The sequence below is a fragment of the Humulus lupulus genome, chromosome 2 (genome assembly GCF_963169125.1).
Source record: "Humulus lupulus chromosome 2, drHumLupu1.1, whole genome shotgun sequence".
Taxonomy (NCBI): Eukaryota; Viridiplantae; Streptophyta; class Magnoliopsida; order Rosales; family Cannabaceae; genus Humulus; species Humulus lupulus.
Genome location: NC_084794.1, coordinates 270,989,174 through 271,011,284, shown reverse-complemented (window position 1 = coordinate 271,011,284; position 22,111 = coordinate 270,989,174). Strand labels below are relative to the sequence as shown.

The 22,111-nt window shown below is 33.8% G+C and overlaps 2 protein-coding genes across 8 annotated transcripts; one reads left to right on the top strand and one right to left on the bottom strand.

Moving 5' to 3' along the window:
- LOC133819406 (isoleucine--tRNA ligase, chloroplastic/mitochondrial) lies at nucleotides 1–10,996 on the top strand. The gene is made up of 22 exons (XM_062252660.1): nucleotides 1–236; nucleotides 2,021–2,213; nucleotides 2,388–2,542; nucleotides 2,624–2,725; nucleotides 2,963–3,032; nucleotides 3,208–3,320; nucleotides 3,543–3,611; nucleotides 3,897–4,004; nucleotides 4,447–4,597; nucleotides 4,951–5,179; nucleotides 5,296–5,582; nucleotides 5,711–5,847; nucleotides 5,971–6,118; nucleotides 6,349–6,480; nucleotides 6,993–7,121; nucleotides 7,555–7,682; nucleotides 7,792–7,956; nucleotides 8,155–8,280; nucleotides 8,964–9,037; nucleotides 9,294–9,543; nucleotides 9,970–10,149; nucleotides 10,451–10,996. Exons 1-22 carry the CDS (start codon nucleotides 147–149, stop codon nucleotides 10,691–10,693), a joined length of 3,279 nt encoding a protein of 1,092 aa, XP_062108644.1. The 5' UTR covers nucleotides 1–146; the 3' UTR covers nucleotides 10,694–10,996.
- Nucleotides 10,997–11,451: 455 nt separating this feature from the next.
- Nucleotides 11,452–21,839, bottom strand: LOC133819404 (probable histone-arginine methyltransferase 1.4). 7 transcript variants are annotated; one of them, XR_009886335.1, is made up of 16 exons: nucleotides 21,372–21,839; nucleotides 20,887–20,949; nucleotides 20,620–20,719; nucleotides 20,083–20,226; nucleotides 19,719–19,822; nucleotides 19,464–19,562; nucleotides 19,280–19,349; nucleotides 18,891–18,987; nucleotides 18,152–18,206; nucleotides 17,716–17,799; nucleotides 17,024–17,101; nucleotides 16,767–16,870; nucleotides 16,497–16,669; nucleotides 16,243–16,394; nucleotides 13,724–15,147; nucleotides 11,452–13,565 (listed from the first exon to the last, which is right to left on the bottom strand). XR_009886335.1 is itself a non-coding variant. In XM_062252656.1 (16 exons), the coding sequence occupies exons 1-15, from the start codon at nucleotides 21,576–21,578 to the stop codon at nucleotides 15,031–15,033; spliced, it is 1,647 nt and encodes a 548-aa protein (XP_062108640.1). In that variant the 5' UTR covers nucleotides 21,579–21,839; the 3' UTR covers nucleotides 11,452–13,565; nucleotides 15,000–15,030. The 7 variants fall into 7 exon arrangements, 6 of the variants coding, with proteins under 6 accessions (XP_062108640.1, XP_062108639.1, XP_062108643.1 ...); XM_062252656.1 differs by having other exon boundaries at nucleotides 15,000–15,147; XM_062252655.1 differs by having other exon boundaries at nucleotides 11,452–11,824; nucleotides 15,000–15,147.
- Between the last annotated feature and the right edge of the window lie 272 nt (nucleotides 21,840–22,111).

Below are 22,111 nucleotides of genomic sequence, written 5' to 3'. Positions count from 1 at the left end.
AGGGTAATATGTGTGAGGTTTGGGACCATTTGATTCTGTGTTTATAAATATATTATATTTATCCGTTTCCCTCCCTCTGCCTCTGCTCTCGGACTCCCCAAAAATGGCGATGGCATACCTCCACCAATGACTTCATAAATCCAAACATGTCCTTTTTCAAATCCTTCGCTACTAACTCTCCCGCCTTCAAACCAAGGGAGGCTTCAATGGCGGTCCTCTATACCTCTCCTTCTCGGGTACGATAACTTCACTTACCATTTTCTTACTTCCTAAACTCGCTCTTCGTTCTCCGATTTCGGCCCCCGAGAAAGTCTCAGGGAATGTTTTGTAAAGCTTTAGATTATAATTGATAAGCTCAACTGTCACTTAATAAACTTTTCTTCGGTTCGGTGGCTACCAAACAGAGCTGTGTGTTGAGTTGAATTCGTCTGTTTGTAGAGCGTTTAGTATGTTTCTGTAATTCGAATGTGATTAGGTTTCTTTTGAGGCGTAATCATTGTTGAGTATTGGTTGAGTGTTTTTTATTATGAAGAAGTAAATTGAAACTTGTAGGTTGGAATTCTGTATGAATCTTGTTTGGATTATAATCGGATTGATGGTTTTTATCTTATGTATTTCTGAGTTCTGGCGAGCTTTTGCTTTTGCTGAAAAATTGCTTGATGAAATGCCAAAGAAGGATTACTGTATAAAGTCCAGTTTTTCTATCTTTAAATTTATATTTGTATATTATTTTGTGTAAAAAATCATAATGCTGAGAGCTTAGGGCTACTGTATAGTCATAATTATGGTCTTTTTTTTTTCTTTTTCAGAATATTAGAATATGAACAGAATTTTTTTTAAAGCGTTTTCAATTAGTTGAACTTCACAATATGGTATCCTCCTTGATTGAGATTCTCACACACATACATATGCATAATTTAATGGCACAAATTGCTTGATAAAATGCTAAAATAATGATTTAGTTGGTCTCTTTATTTATGTAGTTGGTTTTTTAATTTCTGACTAGTACAAACATATTGTTGAAGTTTGTTGGAGTGTGTATAGAGTGATAGTTTTAGGTATTATCATATAATATATGGAAATTTTGGTCTTTTTGAGATTTCGGGATTTCAGGATGCTAGAAAGTTAAAAATAAATTACTATCTGTTAGTGTTGATTTCCATTTTTTGTCGTATTGAAATTAAAACTTTGATGTCTTTCTTGATCAGAGCTTTTAGAGCAACAGATATCGTTAGTTTAATCTCCTAGTTGTAGACGTACTAGAAGGAGAAAGTGATTACTTGGAGAACAAGTCTGAATTTTATTACTGAATATTATAACAATCTTCTCAGTTTCAAGGCAAACCCTATTTATGAGCAAAATGAAAAGTACAAATCAGTAAACCTCAAATAAAACAATAAAAATATTCAATTTGAAAAATAGAATAAAAGGGAAACTAATTTAAGGCATAAGAATAGGTGATCTTACATTGAGTTTCATCTAAAAAATTCATGTTGCAAATTTTTAGATTCTCTTTTGCTACACAAATTGCTCAAATAAATTCATTGAAGGATTTAGGTAATGTTTTGTAATGTGTGTTTTTCTTTTGATTTGTAAGTTGTCAGAGGCTATTGGATGTCAACTTTATCGTCTTTTAGACATGATAATTTAGAATACTAGAAAAATTATTGTCATATTACAGGCATTAGCTTCATTAAAAGTAAAAATACAATTTTCTAAAAATTAAACATTATGCATGCAGAAAATTGATTTTTGCACTTCCTAGTAATAAATTTTTTGATGGAGCTATGTCATGCTTTTCAAATTTTTCTTGATATATGGTACCTTGTATTGTGTCTCAGGAAGTAGTAGAACCATTTCAATTAAATCTTCTTTTTTGTTTTTTTTTCTTGGTTGGTAATTAGTCAAAGATTTTAACGTGACATTTAGTTAGTCTTTTTTTTTTAAAAAAAAACTTTATGACTTCCTTTGCCTCTAAAGTGGAAAATGGCTACTGATGAATTATGCTGTGTGTATTCAGGTTTTGTCACAAAGAACCAGATCATCTTTTAGGAGGACTTCTGATGGCTTGTTTCATCTCAAAGGAAGCTCTTCGATCAAAGTATTTACCCTTTTTAATACAACAAACTATTCTACTTATTCCTCTGATGAGTTTCCTTCATCAAAACGGAGGGCAAGGGGACCTGTTATGGCTGCAAAGAAAGCTGCTGAAGGTGTGTCTCTTTGTGCACTTATTTGCTTTTACTAAATATTCATGCTCTGAAAGCATTGTTTAGAAGATGGTTCTTGGAATTTTAAATTTTTCACATAGGAAACCTTTACTAAAAAATTATTGTGAAGGATGAACATGCACTCATTTTCATGTATGGGTCAATTTGATTGTCTAGGCGCAAAGCAGGAAGATGGAAAATACAAGCACACAGTTGATCTGCCTAAGACAACTTTTGGCATGAGAGCAAACTCTTTGGTTAGGGAGCCTGAAATTCAGAAAATTTGGGATGACAATCAAGTGTTCAAGAGAGTTGTTGATAAAAATTCAGGGGTGAGTTTTTAAGTTTTCCTTGGTTTCATTAATGTTTTGTTGTGTGACTTGTTTTCTGACCATTTTTTTTTACATGTTCAGGCAAATTTTATTCTTCATGATGGTCCTCCATATGCCAATGGTGACCTTCACATGGGACATGCTCTGAACAAGATTTTGAAGGATATGATCAACCGCTATAAGGTAAACCTGCTATTACTTTTATGTTTCACTACATATTATTGTTTAGCCTCTTTATTAATCTTTCTCATGCTTTTGTCACACCGCCTTGTGTCCTTCAATACAAGTATGATACTAACATATTTGACTTTGAGAAGTCAAGATCTAATCCTTGAGTTAATTTAGTTTATTATCAAATGTTTATGGTACTCACAATAACAAATGAATTCATCCTTTTTTTCTTTCTTCTCTTGATGGCAGCTTCTTCAAAACTATAAAGTTTATTATATACCTGGTTGGGATTGTCATGGCTTACCAATCGAGTTGAAAGGCAAGTGTATTTTGCAACTTTCTCTTACTACCGTGGCATGATGACATATATCCTAAGGATCACTTCTTCCATTTTAACTCTCTTTTTGAATAAAAGTACCAAACTTCCTGTGGTATATTTTGTGGAGATTAAGGAAAGTCCTAATACATATGTGGGTCATCATTTTAATTATTAGTTTTGCAGTCACTGGATGAAAATACTAGAAAGGATCTCACACCAGTAAAATTAAGAGCCAAGGCAGCTAAATTTGCCAAAGCAACTGTCAAAACTCAAATGACTTCATTTAAGGTAACATCTCCTTTATTGTCTCTCATTTAGTTGTTTTTTAGTTTGGATCTGAACTATTTGCTACATGAATTTATTGCCAGATGAATTTTATAACCTCTCATGTATGATTTATAAATTAGATTAAAAGTTATATTCTAAATTTAGATAAGTCTAATTTTACTTTTAAATAAGTGGGGTGTTTTGGATGTTCCTAAAGCAATCAAGAACTATTTGCTGTTGCAGCGTTATGGAGTGTGGGCAGACTGGGATAATCCATATCTAACTCTTGATCCAGAATATGAAGCTGCTCAGGTAGCTATTACTGCACCAATCATGTGACTTATGCACATCTTTATAACTCTGGGTTAATTGTTGCCTTTGTACAAATCCCTCTATTGGAGAAACCATAGAGGATAGATTATCTGTAACTAAAATTGGATTTATTTCTTTAAATAAATGTTGCTATAAAAGTTGCATTTGGTTCCTCAGTTAGCATTGTACTCAGTTTCAATCTATGTATCTTTCATGTAAATTTGTTTTATCTTATTTGTAGTTTTCTGATATTTTTTGTTTCATGAATGTTGTATAAACTGGTAGATTGAAGTGTTTGGCCAAATGGCAATCCAAGGTTATATTTATAGAGGTAGGAAACCAGTTCACTGGAGTCCCTCATCACGAACTGCTCTTGCAGAGGCTGAGTTAGAGGTATTTTTCCTTTTTCTTAATCCAACATTTAAATTTTGATTTATCTGATTTGGACACTTCCATGAGCGTGTTGTATTCAGGAGAGACCATTATCTAGCAAGATATATTAGTGCTTTCTTATATTTTCCCTCAAAATACCCTTTCCTAAGTAATCTTTCAAACCTCTTTCATCATCTAAATGGTAACTTAAGATATATTTCTAGGTTTCCAGTAAATTGATAAAATATAATTAATCATCTCGAGTAGAGTTTTTTTTCCTCTCTATGTACACACACACACAAACTAAAATATGGGAATAAAACATTCCTCTCCCATCTTTAGTAATAATGTGCTATTTTATGAATTATTCAAGTTCTATAGTGTAGTTGTTTTAGGCCTATGCTCATGTTAAATCTTATGTTACTCTAGTTTAATACTTTTAACTCAAAATTTTGTTGCGCAGTATCCAGAAGGGCATGTTTCAAGAAGCATATATGCTATTTTCAGAATGGTTAGTGCACCTCCAGCTTCTGGTGGCTTATTAAAGGACTATTTCCCAGATTTATGCTTGGCTATATGGACTACAACTCCCTGGACTGTTCCAGCCAATGCTGGTGGGTATATTTTTGTCACTTATAACATGTAATTGCTGGTTAATGCCTGGAAAAGCTCTATCAATTTTCGTGGGTCTATTATCCTTTCTCTCTGATAGGAAAGGTGAATAGACAAATATTAAGTAAAACCATATTTGATCTTTATATAGAAAGATATGAATAGTTATTCACCAGTACACATCAAACATAAGTATGTTTATATTATTATAATCAAGCTTGCTGTTCCTCATATTCTTCTTTGGGTCAATGCTTGCTTGTCATTATTTTTGCTTATTTTTTATTCCGTTTTCTTGCTGGAAGCGATCCATCTTCTTTATAATTTAACAATTTCTCGTTTCTCTCAAAATTTTCAGCTGTTGCTGTGAATGCCAAGCTTCAATATGCCATAGTTGAAGTACAATCACTCTCAGAAGATGTCTTATCTGCTGGAAATAAAAATCGACAGCTTGGAAATGTTCTGAAGGAGGAAAAGAAGCCTTTTCTAATTGTAGCTTCAGATCTTGTGTCAACATTAGAGGCTAAATGGAGTGTAAAGCTTGTTGTCAGGAAAATTATGTTGGGTTCAGATCTTGAAAATTGCAGGTGACGGATGATGATAATGATATAAACCTAAATCTGAGTAATGATTAAATTCCTTTATATATACTGAGCATTTATAAAATGAACTACCTATTGGCTAAGTATGGTTCCTTTTCCAGGTATATACATCCAATCAGTAATAAAGAATGTCCTGTTGTCATTGGAGGAGATTATATTACTACAGAATCAGGAACTGGACTGGTCCATACAGCTCCTGGACATGGCCAGGAAGACTATGTGACTGGCATGAAGTACGGACTGCCATTACTTTCCCCTGTCGACGATGATGGGAAGTTCACCGAAGAAGCCGGACAATTCAATGGGCTTGATGTACTCGCTGATGGTAATGTTGCTGTTGTGAAATACTTGGATGAGCATTTGTCACTTATTATGGAAGAATCTTATGGTAAGTCTTCTTTTATTCTGGTTCAGTCCTTCAACCACTAATCCAGTCAATTTCCTTTTTACTCTTGAGGTTATACCATATAAATATCATGTGGCAGTTACTAAACATTTCCATTTACTATTTTGAAGCACACAAGTATCCATATGATTGGAGAACCAAAAAGCCCACAATATTTAGGGCAACTGAGCAATGGTTTGCGTCAGTTGAAGGATTTCGCCAAGCTGCTATGGAGGCAATTGGTCATGTAAAATGGATTCCCTCTCAGGTACTTCTAGTACATTTTGACTTATTCATAGTGTTTTTCCTCTTTTCTTTTCTGGGGGTACCTTGCAATTTTACAAAATAGTTTACTAGTGCTCTCTTGTATGCATGAGTTTTGTTTCCTCAGGCAGAGAACAGAATTTCTGCGATGACTACTAGTCGGTCTGATTGGTGTATATCACGCCAAAGGACATGGGGTGTTCCAATTCCAGTCTTTTATCACGTGCAAACAAAGGAACCTCTGATGAATGAAGAGACTGTTGATCATATCAAGTGTGAGAATTATTTAGTTATAGCAAGGGTCCTCCTAAATTGATTCAAGATATCGTTCTCTGTGTCACCCCCCAGCTCTGTTGTTGTCTTTGTGAGCACACACACATGATGGCCATGGCTACAAAGAATAATCCATATGGATATGCCGTGCAATTTATCATCCCACTTCAAACTTGATGCACCTATTGAAGGTCAATTTAATTTTATTCTTTTTTATTATTTGAATTGGCAGCTATAATAGCCGAAAAGGGTAGTGATGCCTGGTGGTACATGAAGGTGGAGGATCTTCTCCCTGGTAAATATCGCGATCAAGCATCAGAGTATGTAAAAGGGACTGACACGATGGATGTATGGTTTGATTCAGGTAATGAGTCGAATCATACGTCTTGTCTTTTTCTTAATACATCTGTTGATTATTCATAACTCCAGATTTAAAAATTACTAATTTAGCTCTATTTTCCAATGCCATTCATCAAACCTTTCGATATCATCCGTATCTTTATAATGTTAATTGTTTAATATGATTTCATAATTGACCCTTCTGCTTGTATTTCTTATGGAATGATTTTTTCAAAAGAAAAACATCTGTATGCCATGTGAGGAATACCTCAAAGCTCGTGTAATTTGTGAATTTCTACCAGCTGTTTGGTACATAAAGGAATATGCTCATCTTACATGCTGTGTAAATGGTTTTGCCAAATCATGATTTGTATATTTCAGCCAGCCCCTAGCTGTCTGTTGCATCAGTAAAATGTTGCCCAGTTGATTCTTGATGCATGCTAATAAATACATAATGAAAATGATCCATAATTTCATCTAATATATTGTGATCCTCTATATTTTGGTTTTGTTTAATTTTTTAAATATTTATTTCAGGTTCTTCTTGGGCTGCGGTTTTGGGAACAAGGAAGGACCTTAGTTTTCCTGCAGACTTGTACCTTGAAGGCACAGATCAGCATCGTGGATGGTTCCAGAGTTCATTATTAACAAGCATTGCTACAAAAGGTAGAAGCTGGACATATTTATTAACAATGTTCCCCCTCTTTGTTTACAAGCAAAGATATCAATATTTTCTTTCAGTTTATTCACCTAAGGGCATTTGTACTAATAAGATCACTCGGGATATTCCATTGATGTTGTGTCAAACGATAGGCTACATTTCAGTAAATACTCTTGTCAATTTTTTTTATTTTTTCTAAAATTTAGATGCAGAGAATATTTCCAGGTTTGATCTCCTGGAAAAAGATTTGACTGCTGCTTTGTAATCTATAGCCTCTTGTTTAGGTAGCCAAGGAGAGAGTTGCAATGTAATCGAAAATTTTCATTGGTATATGGAATCTCCTGTGTTCCATTCTTTGTAGTCTTAAATTTCTCCTCTCTGAAAGGTAAGATATTAATCAGTGAGACTGCATTAATTTTTCATTTTTGTTTTGTGCAGGAAAGGCACCATATTCTGGTGTTATAACACATGGATTTGTATTGGATGAGAGAGGTCTAAAAATGAGCAAATCTTTGGGCAATGTTGTAGACCCACAAAGTGTGATTGAAGGAGGAAAAAACCAGAAGGTTCGTCAACGTTGAATATTCTAAGACATTCCACTTTACCACCTTACCCATGCCCTAAAACAATTTGTGAGTGAGTGTATTGCTAAATGGTCTATTTCTCTGCTGGCAGGAAGCACCTGGTTATGGAGCTGATGTATTACGGCTCTGGGTTTCCAGTGTAGATTATACTAGTGATGTACTGGTCGGTCCTCAAGTTCTCCGCCAAATGTCTGACATTTATCGGAAGCTGCGAGGAACATTGAGATACCTTTTGGGAAATCTTCATGATTGGCATGTATGTTAATTAACAATTATTAGAGATTTTAGTGTTCCCCAAGTCCAAATTTTATATTTATACACATAAAATATTTCACCCTTCAAAAATGCCTCTCTCTCTCCCTCCCTCTAATTTTTATTCAAGTGACATCGTTGTAGATTGCAGCTCCATCTCTTTATTGGTTGCTTTACTTATATAAATATGCCCTATTTGCAGGCTGATAATGCTGTTCCATATCATGATCTTCCCATGATTGATCGACATGCTCTATTTCAGCTTGAAAATGTTGTAAAGAACATTAGAGAGAGCTATGAAAACTATCAGTTCTTTAAGATCTTTCAGGTAAAAACATTTAATATTTTGATATTCTGTTGGAATGATATGCAAGGAGTATAAATGTGGGATGTAACATTACATCACATGTGGTTTTTTGCTCGAATTTATGAAATTTGAACTAGTAGACTTGCAATGCCTTTTTAAATTTTAATTGAGGAAAAGAGTGAATACAAGCTTTAGTCTATGTTTCTTTTTTAAATATGAAAGAACATAAAAAAAATGAGTAATTAACTGTGGCATGTTCATTAGGGAAACAAATACTAATTGCTAGTCCAACAGAAAAGCAGTAATTGAAATAAAATAATATTTTGTTGTTTAATGTTACAAGACCACTTTTGGAAAACAAAATTATTATTCCAATTCGTAGGAGCGCCGTCACATCAGTTGACAAAAAAAAATCTTTAAATTCTTATATCATAACAGTCTCAAGCAGAATCATCCACTATTATAAATGTGCGAAAGATTGAAAAGAGGAAAGAAACAAGCAGGGAGTATGAATTTAGTGATCTACATTTGATCCTAAGCAGATTGAATCTCTGGACAAAAGAAAATATTTATATGGAAATTGTCTAGTTTTGTTTGATTGTTATAGCAAAGCTTTGCTCACCTTAGTAGGAAAGGCACCTTATTCAACTAATTGATTTCCTTCTTTATTCAATTCTAAATAGTTTGTCTTGTCTTATTTCCAGGTCATACAACGATTTGTCATTGTTGACCTATCAAATTTCTATTTCGATGTTGGAAAAGATCGGCTTTATGTTGGGTAAATTTTCTCAGCTCTATCAACAAATTTGTAACCGATTCAGTTAATTTCAGATTAGTAAATGATCATAGATTACCATGATTTTCCAATGCAAAGATTGATCTTCCGAGAACTTTAACTTGTGCAGTTTTTTTTTCGTGCTTACTAAAAGTGCTGAGATCTGCAAAACAACAAGAATATTAGCTTTAAGTCTAGGAGGTGCTAATTTTTATCTATGAATGTATTGTGCAATAACATAGAGAGTATGATACTACAGGGGTACAACAAGTTTGACAAGGAGAAGCTGTCAAACAGTTCTTGTGGCGCATCTCTTTTCCATTGTGAAAGTGATAGCTCCCATATTGCCACATTTGGCTGAAGATGTCTGGCAGAACCTCCCCTTCCAGTATACTAAAGAGGATGGAACTGTTGCTGAATTTGTTTTTGAATCAGGATGGCCAGCTTGGAATCAAACATGGCTTTCTTTTCCTATTGAAGAGTTTGAATTCTGGGGAAAGGTTCTCGAGGTAACAAGACAAACTGATCTAACTCTTGTTAAAGCCTTGTGGCAATGCATATTCCTATTTTGCAAGAATATATTTGTGGAGAAATCATTTGGGAATGTTGGAACAACATTTTTGTTGGTTTCTCTCTACAAAATTGAGTAAATAATAGCTTTTCCAGTAATTTTTTTGGAAGGAGGGAATACTAAGATATCTTTAGCTTACAACATTTAACAAAAAACGCTTGCTTTTCTAATGAAAAAAGTGAAATCTATTATTACAGAGTTGTTGCGCCGGTTTTTTTTTTCTGTGTGTGGCAATTGTTTACAGGTCATCTCACATGCTTACCTGTGAAATCAATATAAAATATTTAGAACATGGCTTATTCTCTCCTTGTTGAAGAAAAAATTGCTTGTGTTTACTGTTCTTAATCATAAGTACTTTGACCAGCTGCGGACTGAGGTGAATAAAGTCTTAGAGGGTGCTCGTATTGAAAAGTTGATTGGCTCCAGTTTGGAAGCCAAAGTTTATCTGTATACTTCTGATGCTAGCTTAGCCTCTAGATTGCGTGAAATGTGTGAGTCTTGCAATGATGCAGACACATTGCATCGCATATTCATAACATCTCAGGTATTTCTTATTCTTTGTTAATTTCTATCCAAGCAAATGTGCTACTAGTGACTATTGAAGACTGTTGTTTCTTTCCCTTGCAGCTCTAGAGTTAGTATGTAGTATTCACTTGCAAATGCTAAACACGACAATTGAAACCCATAGTTTCTTATGAAATATAACTTTTGTCACATTTATCTTTCACATATATATGCTTGGTGACATTTTCTTGTTTTCGTAGTGAAACAAATAAGAAAGTTTTAATTTGAAAATAAAAAAAACCATTGCTAATTTTGGTTTAAATTTAAAATGACCCATGCAGGCTGAGATCCTTCCGGCAATGAAAAAAGAAGTAATTGAAAACATTCCGCACAGCGGAGAATGCCTGATTGAAGGGACAACTAAAATATGGATTGGTGTGTCCCGTGCTGAGGGCAGTAAGTGTGAAAGGTGCTGGAATTTTTCACCTCAAGTTGGTTCCTTTTCAGAGCATCCAACTCTTTGCAGCCGTTGTTACAATGTGGTAAGTGTTAAACGATCTCCAGCTATAGCAATGGCCTCTTGAGATTTATCATGCAAGATGAGGATCTAATTTCTCAACAGAGCCAACAGAGCTGAGGATATAATTAATATTTATATATTAATTATGTTGAGTAACATATATGGGCACATAAAGTACAACTTGTTTTTCATACCACTCAATTTTGGAAGGTCGATTTATTTTTTAATCTTTGGCATTAATAAGTGCTATAAAGCCTTTTACAGCACATCTTATGCCACATTATGACTCTAGAATATAACTTAACGCCTCATAGCAGCTTACACTGTCTTTTCGTGTTATACGCAGTTTTAAACTTTTCGTTTCAAATTTTCTCAGTTTGTCATTTCATATTATAGAGTTGAAAAGTGTTCCTAACATTTTATTTTACACTCTAATCTAATGTGAAATATTTTATTATTAAAAGATATGATAAACTATTAGTTAAATGTGTCAATCAATAAAGTAAAAGTGTAAAAAGGGTGATAAAAGAAAGTTCATGTAGGATATACAGTTTATAATTTTTTTTTTAAAAAGGCGGACTTATAATTTGATAAATTTCTTCTCTTTTAGTTAGATGAAAAAGAACAATTTTAATCAATGGAGCGACCATCTGCACCTTAAAACACAACTTGTGTGCAGTACTGCATACTTCACTAAAGTGTTATCTTACTAACGTGGATATATTGCATAAATTGTGCTATCATCATTATTCTTTATATATTAATCACTTAAGAAATAGGATATGTGCTTTGATTTATAAAATATCAGTGGTCTTCGCGGAATAAATGTGCTGTGAAAGTATGGTTTCTTTATCCTTACAAAATTTATAAAGTAACGTTCGATAAAAAATAATAATTGCAAAGCTGTTATACATAAAATACGAGCGATAAGTCGTTTTATATTGGTGCTTGGAGAATAATAGCCCCAAACTTAGTAATTAGATAAATGTCCCTGATTTGAAAATTTTAGCAAAATGGCCAAATAGAACCATTTAGAATAAGAAAATTACCAAAATAGCCTTACCATTCAAAAGACATTCACTTTTGATGTTTCAGCTTTCATCTCTCAAACCTAACTCTTCAATCCACTTTCATTGCCGACTGCCGTCATCTCCAACCACCATTTTGCCGACTCCATCATCTACCACCATTATCGCTGAAAGACAAAAGCAAAGCCACTCAAGAACACATCATTGATCTCTCTATCTCCTCGAATACTATTCATCAAGTAAGTAAGACTACCATTTCTCGTATAGTTCCATATTCTAGAGTTGATTTTTCCTCTATAGTTACTTTTTTTAACTTATGATATGTGTTTTATGCAACATAATTGATGCTTAACTTATGGTATGATATATGTGTTGTTACTTTTAATTTGATTTGTTTTTTGCTCCATTCTAACTTTGCATGCTTAAATTGGTCCGGTTAGGTTTTAGTTTGTTGAATGAATTGGTTTGGAAAATGAATATCTAAAAGTTTGATTCATAAGGTTACTGAATGAATGATAGTTATTTTTGAGGTCTTCATTTGCATAGGTGCTCTCAAGTATACTTATTTTATATTCTTCTTGCTTTTCTCTTTGGTTTGATTTACATGACATTGTTTGTATCTTACCGGCTTTGTTTTTTGTATTTACTTATGACACATGTGTTTTATACATAAGTACAAGAAAATGGAATATGTTACACCTGTAGATCAATGGAATAAAAAAAAGCTCTTCAGTTTCTAGGAAAGTTAGGAGTTATAGAATTGATAAAAATAAAATTAGGTCCAAGACTAATGAGTATTTTTAAGAAAGGCTCTCTAGCACATTTGTTAGACTTAAAGATTACACCCATGAATGCACTAGTACACCATATGGTGCTTAGGACTCCAGAGAGTGGAGATGATGAATAGAAATACATGGTGAATGGCCATGTATACAGTTTTGGTTTGAAGTAGTTTGGTATTGAAAACAAAAATCGATCCTTCTATAGAAAGCATAACATTCGAGCGGAGTTCTATTTGGACAAAGTTATTTCCTGAAAATAAATTGGTCATAAAAAAACATTTGGAAGAGATTTTTATAAATTATGATGAAGATTTGTTGTTGAAGCTTTGCTAGGTTATATTTAGTTGAAATTTTTTTTTTTGGGAGCCAATTAGTATAAGTTATTGAAAAAAACACATAGATATGATGGATAATTATTTTGTTTGTAATGATTATCATTGGGGGAGACTATCCTTTGATCTCACCTTTAAAGGGCTCAAAAAGGCACCAAGTAGGACGAGTGATAGGCGAATTATCCTTTAGATAGATGTGTGGTTGCCTTGCAAATTTTTGCATCTGAGATCATATGAACTACCCACATCTATGCGAACAAAATAGGAGATCAAATCCCTAGAATAACAAATTGGTCATCTACTGAGCAACTGACTTTTGAGAACATTTCTACCAAAGTGTTTCAGGCTCCCAATGCAAGTAATCCAAACTTAATACTCTTATGATGTTTCAAATAAATGTGTATATATAGTAGATTATGCTATTTTTGTTTTGGTATATAAAACTTCAACTTTGGTATATACTTCAGTCTACTATATTGTGTGACTAATTGAAATATAATTTGTCATTTTTAAGTTTCTTTATTTCAAATCATACCAACTGATAAAGCAATGAGGAAAAGCTACATGGTTGAATTCAGAGATGCTGAATTCAATGAGGAAATTAAAGAAGTCGGACAATCTTCTAAAGCTGAGTACAAGTTTGACATCAGAGAGCTTCTTAAGCAAAATGAGAATCTTCTCGAGCTTTGTCCAACTTCTTCTTGAATTTCCTCATTGAATTCAACATCTCTAAATTCAACCATGTAGCTTTTCCTCGTCTCTTTATCAGTTGGTATGATTTGAAATAAAGAAACCTGAAAATGACAAATTATATTTCAATTAGTCACACAATATAGTAGACTGAAGTATATACCAAAATTGAAGTTTTATATACCCAAACAAAATAGCGTAATCCACTACATATACACATTTATTTGAAACATCATAAGAGTATTAAGTTTAGATTACTTACATTGGGAGCCTGAAACACTTTGGTGGAAATGTTCTCAAAAGCCAGTTGCTCAGTGTAGGGCCAATTTGTTATTCTAGGGATTTGATCTCCTATTTTGTTCGCATAGATGTGGGTAGTTCCTATGGTCTCAAATGCTAAAATTTGCAAGGCAACAACACATCCATCAACAGGATAATTCCCCCATCACTCATCCTACGTAGTGCCTTTTTGAGCCCTTTAAATGTGAGATCAAATGATAGTCTCCCCCAATGATAATCATCACAAACAAAATAATTATCCACCATATCTATGTGTTTTTTTCAATAACTTTTACTAATTGGCTCCCAAGAAGAAAATTTTCAACTAAATGTAACCTAGCAAGCTTTAACAATAAATCTTCATCACATCCATCATAATTTATAAAAGTCTCTTCCAATTGTTTTTTCATGACCGATTTATTTTCAGGAAATAACTTTGTCCAAATAGAACTCTGCTTGAATGTTGTACTTTCTATAGAAGAATCGATTTTTGTTTTCAATCCCATGACAATACTAAACTACTTCAAACCAAAACTGTATACATGGTCATTCACCATGTATTTTAATTTATCATCCCCACTCTCTAGAGTCCTAAGCACCATATGGTGTACTAGTGCATTCATGGGTGTAATATTTAAGTCTAACAAATGTCCTAGAGAGCCTTTCTTAAAAATACTCATCAGTCTTGCACCTAATTTTGTTTTTATCAATTCTATAACTCCTAACTTTACTAGAAACTGAAGCTTCTTTTTATTCCATTGATCTACAAGTGTAATATATTCTATTTTCTTATACTCGTGTATAAAACACATATGTCATAAGTAAATACAAAAAACAAAACTAGTAAAATACAAACAATGTCATGTAAATCAAACCAAAGAGAAAAGCAAGAAGAGTATAAATTAAGTATACTTGAGAGCACCTTACGCAAATGAAGACCCCAAAAATAACTATCATTCATTCAATAACTTTATGAATCAAACTTTTAGATATTCATTTTCCAAACCAGTTCATTTAACAAACTAAAACCTAACAGTATCAATTTGAGCATGCAAAGTTAGAATGGAACAAAAAATCAATAAAAAAAATGCAAAAAAACAAATCAAATTAAAAATAACAACACATATACCATCAATTATGTTGTATAAAACACATATACCGTAAGTTAAAATAAAAAAAAAAGTAACAGAGGAAAAATCACAAAAGCAAAAAACAACTCTAGAATATGGAACTATATGAGAAATGGTAGTCTTACTTACCTGGTGAATAGTATTCGAGGAGATAGAGAGATCAATGATGTGTTCTTGAGTGGCTTTGCTTTCGTCTTTCGACTATGATGCAGTCGACGAAAATGGTAGTCTGCGATGACATTGAAGAGTTAAGGTTGAGAGCTAAATGTTGAGAGAGCTGAAACGTCAAAATGAAAAACGTGAATGTCTGAATTTAGGGCTTTGGAATGGTAAGGTTATTTTTATAATTTTCTTACTCTAAATGGTTCTATTTGGCCATTTTGCTAAAATTTTCAAATCAGGGACATTTGTCTAATTACTATCTAAGTTTGGGGCTATTATTCTCCAAGTCTCTTTATATTTCAAAGACATGTCACTACTAGTGACATTTGTAAGAATGTCAAACATATTTGCGGACTGAAATCAACTGGCACATCTAGAAAGAAATTCAAAATAAAATACAATCACGTTAATAATTTAGTTGGAAAATCGATAGCTTTTACTTTCAATATATTTTTTTATATTAAAAAAAGCCTTTTGTAAAGAAAAACATATCTAACAACACCATAATCAACTAGAAGGAAATGTACAAAATATCGCATCTAATGATATGGAATTGGGGACCTTTCAAGTAGTTGACCCCAAAAATAAGTAATATCACATCCCAACCCAAATATGCAATAACAATCCTCGTATCAATCTCAAAATCGCATTCACTACTTTCCAAATTTTTAATATTCATAACCTTTACGACACCACCTTGCATAGTGTGCCCTATAAAAATGCCTTGCAAAATCATATCTTGGAAACACTTTAGCAGCAATGTAACTTTATTCTCAGACTAGATAAATCAGAAGTGTTGTACAGGGGATGTGTATGCTATGTTGCACAACCACTCAAAAATGATCTAAACAGACCGGAACAACAACGATAGGGTAGAGACCAATAAATCTCAGCACTAGATAAATAGAAAAAGAAGAAAAAACAGGTCTATGTTACAAACATAATGCCAACATGGTGAAGCACTTCGTCAAATATCTCTAAGAGTTGAAAAACTTCTTAAACATTCAACGTGTTAAGCTGTGCAACTGAAGCTGGAGATGGTTGTGCAATTAAATCAGTGTCATCTAAATCCTGTGACTGAATAGGTATATCCTACAATGAATAAACCATGCGACCGAGTTCAGTGAAAACTAGAATCTAGAAACGAGCGAAAGAATAAGGGCCAATCAACTCTAATAATAGCCTGTTGAACCGAATTTAAGTACCATACCTGTGTTTGTATAAGCTGATGCGGTTGCTGATCTTGAGCCAATGTGTAAGCTTGTGGTTGGGACATTCTGTAGTATGGTTCTTTCAAATCTAGTTTGCAAGATGATGTTTGAATTACCCCTCCTTGATCGGCACCGGGGCCCCACATTTTCGCTGTTGAATTAAAACCATAGCTTGTAAGTGAACCACAACACTAATTGAGTGAAAAGGCAAAGCAACAACAGAGAAGGAAAGCTTGGTTATGAAAAAATCTACCTGACAACGTCAAATATATTGTGTAACTTTGAGCATTGTGAGCAACCATTCGGAGTTGTCCTGTAATTTCTTGTCCAGCCATGACATAAAGTGGCTGCGAAAGAACACAGCGTAATTGGTACCAGTGTGTTGTTGGTGCGCCAGGGGCTGTGGAAAGCCACCTTTGAACAGTACTGCAGATTAAACAGTTCAAAATACATAAGAAATCAGCTAATTTGCACATATATATATAAAGAAAGAAACAATTATAGATCAAGATCAGATAATTACCTTCCATTAAACAAGACATCAAACCAGCATGCGAGTCCATGCACTCTAGCACCCACAGAGGCTATGAATCGCAATGGTATGTCAATTTCATACAAGTCCTCTTCCTGCAACGATAAAATTATATGGTAGGTATTATATATATATATATATATATATATATATTTATGTTGGATTTACCAACAAACAAAAGAATTAAATCCTACGCCAATGAAACATTCGTAAGAAGGAGAGGTGCAAAGAATAAGTAACACTAATACCTTAACTTTAGTAAAGTCTATCAAATGAGATATTGAAGGAGCTACCAACAATCTTGGATCAAAAGCATCGACTACAGGCTGTAAAAAAAAAACCCACAGAAAATAGAAGCTTTAGCAAGACGGAAATAAATATGAAGCAAGGAAACCCATTGTCCAGGGCTAACAAGTTTTAAAAAATGCTGATCAATGTTCTCCAGCCCTAATAACAAGCACAAGAAAAGAGATTCCGAAGAAAGTGCAAAGCTTTATTCCGGTATTGGATCAGTCACATTTGATTTAGTTGATTCTCGGGAGTTAAATCTGAATATCTCACCCAAATATAAGTATAACAGAGCATTAATATTAAGGTATATACTTTCAAGAACCTAATTCAAGGATCAGCAACTGATGAAAATGATACCATCCAAAAAACATTCAACTAACAGATAGGAAAAACCATAAACACACATGTTGATTTCGTAAATGTTTCAGAAACAGAAACTAGATTATTTGCAAACAAATTGACAGATTTTAAGCAGGGGCATGGCTGAATTCTATTATAATAACAATGGGTATCACTATCAACCTCCAAATAATTTCAAAACCACTTCAGCAAAAAATAAAATTAATAATAAACAAAAATAGTAATTTTAAAAGCACTTCAGAAAAAAAAAATATATATATATAGTTTCAAAACAATGATTAATATAGACCTGTGAAAAATATCCTTGGAATGCTGATCCATGCAAGGCTGTTAAATTCACACCATAATAATTCTCTTGCTGCCAGAAGAGTGCCTGTGTAGATAAGTAAGAACATAAATAAATTGCATCTCCCAAACAAGTAATGATAGTTGATAACAAACTACATAAAATTATCAATCTTGACATTAAATCTTCTTCAGAGGATTTTCTATACAACTTTGGCAGGGAGGGAAGGGAATAGCAAACACCATTGTCAATCTATTTACGATTTAACAGCCAAATGAATTATTTGTATATATATATATTATGCATAAATTATTGGCAAGAACCTCCAATGCTTGTACCAGTATTCTTAAAAAAAAACAAAAAAAAAAGCAAATTCAAGCATAACCCTGTACTGTTTCCCTTAGAAAGTTGTGGAAAATAATATCAATGACATGCATACCTTATTTGCAATTTCAACGAATAAATATTCATCACTGAAAGGTGCCATGTGTATCCTACAGAAGCAATCAACTTAAAATCACGAGAACTGAACAAGATTTGTACATAACAAATTAATACATGCAAAAATACTCAAGATATATCCCTACTTTTATGTTTGAAAATTTTGATTTGGTGTTACTGACATGATTTTAGGGTTTTTTTTTATTGCCTGAAACAAATTGATTCAATAGTCGTCTATTAACAGTGCAAGTGTAAGATATATAACAAACTGGGAAACCTACTTTAAAAAATAAATAACTACATTGTGAGATTTTTAAAATGAAGACTAGGACTGGGTTATAGAAATATGACTAGGACTGGTCAATAAGTATGCCAGGTGCCCCTAAAGGCTTGGCAAAAGTAACTATCTAGCACAAATACTCCTATAACTGTAAGGCTAAAATAGCTTTGGATTGGTAGAGGAAGCACGTCTGCTGCAATCAAATATTCAATAAAGTCTGTTAGCACATTGTTTCTTCCTAGCATATGATAATTGTTTCTTCAACCAACACAAGAAAGATTGCAGCATGAATATGTATACAGACACACACACTCCAATGATGTTACACTATTTCCATGTCAATGGATAGAATCCATAAAAAAAGTGCAATCCTAAAAGTATAATATCATATGCTAGCTCAATTAGTGCAAAACACCAAATTTTAAAAGAACTGCATGTATTTCAAAAGCAGTATTACCTTCCAACTGTAGGAAACATTTTTCCAGATGGCTGAAGAAACCGATCTCTTGCAATCACATAGGACTCCAGCATTCTTTCATTAACTAATAAGGTTCCTAAAGACAAAAAAAGAAATTATATATAAACTCACTCCGGCAAAAATAGAGCTTATATTACCCATAACCCACTATATTTCAACACGGTTGATAATGTTTGCTTCTATTTTCCTTTTTCTTTTTTTCTTATTGCACATGTGCTAATTAATTCCCTTAAAACAATGTAAGAAGCTTTATAAGCATGGGAAACATATTAAAAAACATAAATGACGAAAGGTAAGCACTACGTATTAAACATCATTAGAAGAAATTCAGCTTCCCATATTGCTAAAGCGAGGATTTAATGCCTTACCCATTGGCTCTGAGATGAGAATGTCTGCTTTCTCCGGTAATTCAACCTCCTCGACTTTTCCTTTGATCACCTAATATTTATACATATTGGAATTTATATAACTGACCCACAGATAGTAAGTGAAAAATAACCCAAAGAGAACAAAATCGAGACAGCAGTGACATCAAAACTAAAAAATTCTCACCGTTATTCGTTGGCTCAAAGCTGGATTCCCAGCAATTAGTTTCCTCGCATATTCTGCCATTTCAGAAGCCTCCACAGCATAAACATGTTTTGCACCAGCCTATCAAGAGCAAAAGATACAGATAATTAAGGTAGTCAAAAATCAATAGAGAAAAGAAACACAAACGAAGTCACTATTCGTCTTCCCATGTTCACGTCTCATGGGTGGAAACTCAAGTATGCTAATAAACTTAGTAGGGGAAAGAGCAAACAGTACCTGAGCAGCAAAGAGTGATAAGATACCACTACCAGCACCAACATCAACCACCACACGACCATAAAAATCACTACGGTTTTCAATGACAGCAGCATAATACGTTCCTGAGAAAATGTTACCAAGATTTAAAATGATGTTCATATCATGGATCACTTTTTTCACAGAAATTCAATATTCTCATCTAACACTAAATATTCAAAGCAAGAAGTAACCGATAAAAAAGTTTATTCAGCAAGAATTTTATAAAAGCCTGCTTTCCAGCATTTGGAATTTTAGTAATAGGTGAACTTCTAAATCACACATTGTGACAGGACGTACATAATGCAAGATCATGAAAGAAAATTTGACAGCTCATTCAAATTACCTGTCCTAACATAATCTTGTAACATGTTTTGCTGATGAAGCAGTTGTCCATAATAATGGAAATACATTTTAGCAGAAGATGGTTCTATTTTATCATCAAACTTGCTTTTAGAAACTGATATTGCTCCATTTGGTAATCGTCCTCCTGCAAGAATAAATTAAAGGCGAGAATGTTAAACAGGGATACAGATCCCAAATCAATAAAAAGCAACCTTGGGCAGAAGGAGGAGGGCTGGGAGACACTGTCAACTCTATTATATATTAAGTCTGTATGTCTCAATAGCATTATTGTATTTTACATGTGAGACTCGCAACCATTCAATCTCTCTGGATATATCAGATCAAGTAGTTAGAAGCACTAATGACATAAAGCAGAAGGAACTCCCAAATCAAATCTCCCTAAAGCTAGGGAGCATCCTCTTCGCGAAATTCCTAAAGCTAAGGAGCATCCTGTTTCATGTTTCAAACTAGTTAATTTAACTTCATTATCAACGTCAATCAGAAATAAGAATTATCAGCCAAAACTCTAAAATAGCACCTTGACTAATAAAGTCCTCCTTCAGTTGCTCAAATGCACAATGGAAGGCGCTGTTCTCAGCCTCATTTCTAAACTGGATAGTCACCCCCCTCGAGTACTCCTAGTTTGCAAGAAGAATAAATAAATGAATATCTATTAGGAAATTTAGTCTTACACTATCCTATAAACTTTAACTGACTTGAAAAAAAAAAGGTTCATAGAATCGGAAGCTTCCAAGTAAACTCTTATCATTTTTAAATTACATAAATAAATACCAACATGTATTACCTCTTTGCTCGTATCAGACGCTTCGGATACACAAACAGAGGTCAAAGGGCCCAACTTGAATAGCTGAGCAACAAATAAGCACACAAAAACACATTATAATCATTAAAGAGACCATTTAATATAAATGCGTAGGATTAGCTTATAACAAGTCACCAATTAAAAAACCACAACAAAATATTCAAAAACCTAAAAACAAAGTATTTAGCAATAAAAACAAATACGTTCTCTAAATCAGCTTCATTTCTTCCCTCTTCTCTACATTGCTAAACCTATTTATTTAATTTTTTATACCATTGGACTAGTACTCTATTCCTAAACTTAATCGTTAGTAAAAAAAACAATAAAACCAAACAAGTCATTCGTTACCAAGATTCCAAAAGATCCGCGTCCTTCTGTTTATTTTCTCTCTTTTATATACACTCCTTTCACTTTCTCGGCAGCCAAAAGAGTAAAGAAATACCAGGCCGAGTAAAAAGAAAGCTAACCTGAGCCACTCGAAGATCAACATTGACAACAGCAACAGATTGAGACTCTTGATAAAACCGTAGCTCGGGGATTCCACCATCGGCGCTGAACCGAGCAACAATAGGCGAAGAAGACAGAGCAGAGGAAGAAGAAGAAGCGAGCTCAGAGACTGAGGCCAAAGTAAACTCTTGCTTTTTGTGACCCTTTTTCTCCACAGAAGCCTCCATTGCCGCCTTCTCCAAAGAATCAGTTCTAAATTCAATTTCAAGAAGAAACTTCACTCTCGCGTATACAGATGTATGTATAGGTGTATAAACAAGTACTCCCGAAGAAACTAGGGTTTCGTTGAGGAGCTGGAGCTTCGAAATCCAGGGAGCCGCCAAAAAGTTGGAGAGAGAGGAGAGAAAGAGTACAATAAAAGAGAGAAAAGAAAAAAAACTCCCTTCGGTTCTCTCTCTTTCTCTTTTATAGTGTTGGAGTTTTAATGGTTCAGTTTAGAAGCCTGTGAGAGACTCTACTCTAGAAAATTACTTAACAAAGGATTCGCTTCGGGACTTCGGTGAAGGGAAAAGCACGTGACTTCCCACGCGCCATTATTGATTTTTTTATTTTCATGCCTGAGCTGATCACAGAGCACTGAGTAGAGTACGTTTAGTGACGTGTCAGTGTCTTATTGGTTGGATTACATGGGCTCAAGGTAAGGAAGAAGAATCTATTATGTTGGATTGGGTTGGACTGTGGGCCCAACGAACACCATTGC

Excerpts from the sequence above, each read along its gene's own strand:
- LOC133819406 (XM_062252660.1), top strand. The coding sequence starts at position 147 with ATGTCCTTTTTCAAATCCTTCGCTACTAACTCTCCCGCCTTCAAACCA. Across the intron at positions 2,214-2,387 it reads TGCAAAGAAAGCTGCTGAAG|GCGCAAAGCAGGAAGATGGA; the intron begins GTGTGTCTCTTT and ends TTGATTGTCTAG. Across the intron at positions 9,544-9,969 it reads TCTGGGGAAAGGTTCTCGAG|CTGCGGACTGAGGTGAATAA; the intron begins GTAACAAGACAA and ends TACTTTGACCAG.
- LOC133819404 (XM_062252654.1), bottom strand. The coding sequence starts at position 21,578 with ATGGAGGCTTCTGTGGAGAAAAAGGGTCACAAAAAGCAAGAGTTTACT. Across the intron at positions 18,988-19,279 it reads TCTCATCTCAGAGCCAATGG|GAACCTTATTAGTTAATGAA; the intron begins GTAAGGCATTAA and ends TTTTGTCTTTAG. Across the intron at positions 18,207-18,890 it reads ATGTTTCCTACAGTTGGAAG|GATACACATGGCACCTTTCA; the intron begins GTAATACTGCTT and ends TTGCTTCTGTAG.